The sequence below is a fragment of the Cupressus sempervirens genome, chromosome 3 (assembly GCF_028749045.1).
Source record: "Cupressus sempervirens isolate cs-2001-9-10 chromosome 3, ASM2874904v1, whole genome shotgun sequence".
NCBI lineage: Eukaryota > Viridiplantae > Streptophyta > Pinopsida > Cupressales > Cupressaceae > Cupressus > Cupressus sempervirens.
The window spans coordinates 1,122,366,438-1,122,372,717 of NC_143120.1; the positions used below are offsets into that span (position 1 = coordinate 1,122,366,438).

Genomic DNA, 6,280 nt, shown 5'->3' on the forward strand with positions numbered 1-6,280 from the left:
TGAATAACACCTCCATAGATTTCGAGTTTTCAAGTATGGAAAATGCATTGTTGACCTCATTGCTTAGTTTCAACACCTTTGACATGTTTTTCATTTTTCAATGGTCAATAAATAATTAACTTGATTTTTCATTATAAATAGGTTTTGTTGGCCAATAACACAAATTTTTTAAAGAGAAATAAGCTTTAGTATTCATATAAAATGCAAAAGTGATATTAAATCCTCCCATGGTCTATAATTTATTTATCTATCATATATTGCAAAACGTTCACTTTCTCATCTATGATTAATTTAAAAATGTATACACTATCCTACCCCACTATGACAAGGACTAGTCATTACTCTCAATTAAAGCAGACTAAAGCTCTAATACGGGCATAGTTATTTCCTAGGATAGAAGAATCAACATAATTATTAAATACACATACTAGTTCTACACACATATATTAGAATAATAAATTATTATTATTATTAAAATACATTGGGTGTCATGACTTATATGCTTACAATATTGTGTTCAAATAACTTTGGGGACGAAAGATGAGGTCACTTATTTTATTTGAGGCCTCACCAACTGGACATAACATTGAGTTGATAAATGTAAAAATTGCAGAACAGCTACTCACGAGAACGACTTTATTTCATAATCAAACTCTTCCAGGAAACTAGTTTGGATGATGGCAATTACAAGTCATAGGCAATATTTAAAATGCTTATTAGAATTGCAAGATAAAAGTGCGGATTTCCATTGGACCCAACTCAACAATCATGTCAGTACCATCTAGAAGACCACCTCTTACACTCCCAACTTCTGTGATGTTATCATCTATCACTGTCCAATTCAATCTCTTCAATGTAGACTTCTCTTGATTAGCTGACAAACTCATCTCCTTTATTTTCAATACCTGCAATCTTTGTCCATTTAGCTAATGATAAATGGATCAGAAAAACCATGATTAAAGTTAAATTGAGGATGTAGGCTTACCGTTTTATTTGAGAAAACCTTTTTGAGCTCAACCTTTGCCATTTGTGAATATAACGAGTCTTCCCTTGCCTATTGATGCATGAAATACTAAATATTTAGCAAAATTTATTAGTAATATCTTTTTTTCTTGCCAGAGCATTTAAAGTTTATTTCACAAAATTACATAAAAGTCACTTGTACAATGCATAATTCACTTACTTTCTAAAAGTATATTATGTTTATAATAAATATTAAAATTTTGACATGTAGATGATTATCAAATCTAAATTACAAATAAATTTGTTAATATTAACACACTGACGCCATAACATTCCATTTTTGTCATTGTAGAATGTCTCTCAAAGCTAATTATTGATAATGAAAACCTAACAACCTAAGGAAAAATATCAACCTTACAAACAAACAATTTAATAGAAAACACAATTTTTACAATTGTACATGTAAAATTAGCTCTTCTTTAAGTTAAAGAGATGGACATAGGAATATAGAGATGTGGTTTTGAAAACATGTTTATTTTTTATTTAGGAATGATGGAAGAAGATTATCTAAATATTAAATTAACTTACAAAAATTTAAAATAACTAAATTTAGAAATAAATAAAATATAGTATGTTTGCAGTCTAATCCTCCATCTTTTAGCTCTTTAGGAGGTTATTGATATTTTTCTTTTAAAAATCTATTTAATGCACTAAATGGGTGTCTGCTCCAAGTAATTAGACCATCTTAGATATTTAGGTACTTATCTTGGATGCACTCCCTAAAACATCTATTTATATACCAGTCTATGAAAATAAATATTAGATATGTATAAACATTTTTTGTGTTTAAGATTAATGAAGTAAATGAATTCTTAAGTCAATAAAAAATGGGATTGAAACTTCATATACAAATATTCTCTATTGTTGGGATTTTAATTTACATCTTTTAGAGTGAGAGTAGTTATAAGAAATTAGTTTGACCATTGTTTGGTTGTGGCAACACTGTTACAAGATTCAAGAAGAGTTGGCAGATTAACGGATTTCCAGATGATTGATTGATAAACAAAGGAACAAATGTGTTCCTTATAAAGAATTACAAGGACGTTGTTTCTAAAAGAAACAACGTAAATTGAAAACGGAATTAGAAACAAAACTAGAGACAGGATAGGAAACATTCCTATCTAGACTGAAAAACGGACTATAGACAAGTAGTTGACTATTATAGAAAGTATAAGATATTATCTTAATACCCTCCCTTAATGGTCAACGTACAAATGTCGGAACATTCTGGGATAATTGAGACCCTCCCTGGATCTACAGAATGTTGAAACCAAGAAGCTTTGCTAGAAGAGTGTTATTACTCAAAATAAGTTGCAATTACAAAACTTCATTTTTGTGGAAAAAACGGTAAAACCCAGAATCTCACGCAACCTTGCGTATTACAGACAACTTGAAATGATTTTTGAGGAGAAAATCAACAAACCCAGAATCTCACGCAACCTTGCGTATTACAGACAACTTGAAATGATTTTTGAGGAGAAAATCAACAAACCCATAAAAAACAGAAACAGATTCAGAAGGCAAAAAATGCAGCTTCGCCTTGATCAGGACCTGGAGAAGTCGGACGCTGCGTAACACCCAGAACAAGTTGATCGGTGTTTCGATATTCGAAGATTGCGATGATGCGCTGCTTCCAGGTTCCATAATTGTGACCATTGAATTTGGAATTATTCTCGAGTAGAATATTTGTCAGAGATGCCATGGCACGTTTTTCAATGAAAACTGTGAAAATCTGTGAAGGCATGTTTTTCGAGGCAAAAATACGAAAGACCCAGAAGAATCAAAGAATGACCTTGAAGAGAACTCGAAAAACCCAGAAGGAATCTACTGTCGTTTTTTGGATCCGCTGGCTCAAAAATTGAGGCACAAAAATCGAGGCACCCAGGAAAAACGGACGACAACCCAGTTGAGCTCTCGAAAAACCCACCAAGAATAATCGCGATTTTGCTGTCAAATGAGCTTGAAAATATATGGACGCAAGTTGCAAAAAAAAAATTGCGAGCTTTCCCAAGGATACAAGCACGGATTTTGCAGACCAGGAGGCAGTCGTGAGCAGATAATTTCAAAAGAAATTATAAATTTTTCGAAAAATTGCTTATCATGGCTCTGAGAAGACTGATGGTTGCCGATGTTCTGTTGAAAGGATTTTGCAGCAAATGCCTGCTCTGAGGAGGCTGTAGAAGCACTGTTGCCAAACTGTTGTTTCCAACGATCCTGCTGCAGAAGTTTGGTGCATAATTCTGGAAACTTCAAATCAACATTAGTTGACGTAATGTTGAGTGTTTCTATGAAGTGCTCATAGGATGATGATAGACTTTTCAGAGTGATGACTACCATATCCTCTTCCTCCATTTTCCGACCAATAGCTTCGAGCTGATCACGGATGTCCTTAATCTTTGTCAGATGCTCTTGTAAGGACATATGTTCATCCATCATAATGGAGAACAACTGATTCTTTAGAAAGAATGCCCGACTTTTGTCAGATGTTTCATGCAGCTCCTTCAGATATTTCCAGATTTCTGCAGCTGACTTGCCTGAAGGAATCTGTGGTAGCTGATCATCGATAACAGAGAGCTTAAGAAGCATAATAGCCTCTCGATTGCGATCATCAAACTTGTCCTGTTCTTCTTGGTCAGAGGTCGGACGAGTCTTTGTGCCTAGAACAAGCTCATCCAAACGACGATATTCGAAGATGGTTAACATGTACTGCTTCCAATGATTATAATTGTGGCCATTGAATCGTAGACTGCCCTCCAACATCAGATTAGTCAAAGATGCCATTTGCACGAAGTTCGAGGCAATGTTGAGGCTGACCCAGAAAAAAATGACAAGTGCCAAGAAGAGTAGACAGAAAACCCAGAAGGAATCTGCAGTCGCAATGTAAATCTGCCGGCTCGAAAATCGAGGCACGAAAAATGAGGTACCCAAAAAATTATGATGAAGACCCAGATGAGGTCTCGAAAAACCCACCAAGAATCTGCAAACAAAAAAATTTTCCGACCCCAAAAATTAGGGTTTCGAAAAAAAAGGCCCTGGCTGAAAAATGCTTGAAAAATCTTCAGATTTCTTGATAAAAATGGTCGAATCTGCTTCCCAGAGCACGATGACAGACTGAGACGGGACTAAAAAAGTTGTGTTTGACCTTACAAAAACAGTGGTAGATCTATGAAATAGCAGAGATGTGATTTCGGAAATCGCAGAGCCGTTTTTAGCAAAAACGTTAGAAAAAATGACCTCCTGATCTGATCACGAGTTTGTCCAAGTCTAGGCAGCATGGGAGTTTGAGTTTGCAAAAAAACAAAACTCACGGAGCTGGAAAACACGCAGAGCTGTTTAAAAACGACAGCCAAAAACGCAGACCAAAATAAATCCGCGATTTTCAACAATCAAACCCGCGATTCGCCAAAAAAACTCTGACAATTAATGCCATGTGGAGTTGCAAAAAATGGGTGTTGAAAAAAAATGGAGTTGCAGACGAGCCGAGGTAGGGTTTTGCAAAAAATGCCAAGAAAAATCTGCTCGCGATTTGTAGACCCTGCACTTGAAAACTCCAAAATCGTAATTTGCTGACTGAACAGAAATCCTAGCAGGGATTCGAAAAATTTGAGCGAATAATTTCAAATGAAATTATGAATCAAGTATTGGCTCTGATACCATGTTACAAGATTCAAGAAGAGTTGGCAGATTAACGGATTTTCGGATGATTGATTGATAAACAGAGGAATAAATGTGTTCCTTATAAAGAATTACAAGGACGTTGTTTCTAAAAGAAACAACGTAAATTGAAAACGGAATTAGAAACAAAACTAGAGACATGATAGGAAACATTCCTATCTAGACTGAAAAACGGACTATAGACAAGTAGTTGACTATTATAGAAAGTATAAGATATTATCTTAATAAACACTTCCCTTGAGAACTCAAACTAATCACTTTGCTAAAGCAATGACCGCTCTTCAGATTACCAAATTGGCTAAGGATAATGGGGTCTCTAAGCTTTGGTTGGAGGGTGTTTCAATGAATATAGTTAAGTGCCTAAATGGTTCATCTAGTCCTTCATGGACTATTGATAATATCATAAGAGAAACTATTGATATTCTTAATTCTATGGATAAATACCATAGAAGTCATGTTTACAAGGAGTCCAATATGTGGTGGTGAGGTGTGACCAAAAGATGATCTGGCAAGGAAATGCAAATTTACCCTCGAATGTCATGTCAAGCATTGATTTAGACATTATTTACATTTAAGGAAAGGACAATTATTAAGGGGAATGGAAGTACTTAGAAGTAATGGTTTATCGATTACAAGATGTGGAAGGGAAAAAAGGACGACATTTGTAATTATATCTTTGTTTTCTCGCATGATTTCTAGATGTTTTTGAGAGTTATTGGGTTTTATTGTCTTATCCTCTGTTTTTGTGTGCAAATACTCTCTGATATAGCCTTCTAGTTAGCCAGAATCAAAACAAGAAAATGGGTAGCCAACACAAGAGATGAGAACCCCCTAACTATGAGAAGTGGAGATGACACACCAATGTTTGGGTAATTCTTGAGAGAGGAGGTTTGATCACCTTCATGGAAAGACTCCATGGTGGTAATCCTCAAGTCACCCAGTTGTTCCTACGAAAGTAGAATGAGGGCACACTGGATGTGGTGGTAGGAATATTACCATCACATAGGAACTTATCTCCAAAGTGGCGAGCATCCCAATTGTGGGCAGGAAATTCTATTGGGATCGCAAGCTTTCAGATGCTTCTATTGAAGAGTTTTCTAAGGAGTCGAGTGAGAGTGAGGCCTTGGTCAAGTAAGAAGGTAACACCTATTTCTAACCCAAGTATATCAAGAAGCTCTAGCGATTTTTTTTTATGTGCCATTATATACTACATTACTTTGGATAATTGATTTTCTAGGGTTTGCTTGCAACAATTGCCATTCTGAACCATTTTAGGCATGACTTTAAGATTTCTATCCCGTTTTATCTTTATTCCTCAATGGATGCCAGTATTAATGGTTTGAGAGAGAAAATTTTCACCAATCATCCCCTTCCATGATGGCTTAATGTTGCTTATCTATGAGCACATTAAAACTAATTCTACAGGGAAATTTAATGAGGTAAAGGGCATGGTGGAGGATGAAGAGGAGTCAAAAGATTCTCAAGGTTTTTTTGATACTAAAGACAACGAGGGTTTGCATTCAGAGGATGACGATGTGGCTCCAAAAAGTAAGGGTACGAGAAAGGGGTCTATCTCTAAGGC

At 35.4% G+C, this 6,280-nt stretch overlaps 1 protein-coding gene across 1 annotated transcript; it reads right to left on the reverse strand.

Annotated features, from left to right (window-relative positions):
• Positions 1-444: 444 nt before the first annotated feature.
• On the reverse strand, positions 445-1,069 carry LOC149570750 (alpha-mannosidase-like). Its single transcript, XM_089817951.1, has 2 exons — positions 986-1,069; positions 445-905 (listed from the first exon to the last, which is right to left on the reverse strand). Exons 1-2 carry the CDS (start codon positions 1,025-1,027, stop codon positions 717-719), a joined length of 231 nt encoding a protein of 76 aa, XP_089674077.1. The 5' UTR covers positions 1,028-1,069; the 3' UTR covers positions 445-716.
• Positions 1,070-6,280: the final 5,211 nt, after the last annotated feature.

Bases quoted from the DNA above. Each gene is read 5' to 3' on its own strand.
- LOC149570750 (XM_089817951.1), bottom strand. From the start codon at position 1,027: ATGGCAAAGGTTGAGCTCAAAAAGGTTTTCTCAAATAAAACG. The intron at 906-985 runs GTAAGCCTACAT...CAAAGATTGCAG, and splicing joins AGGTTTTCTCAAATAAAACG to GTATTGAAAATAAAGGAGAT.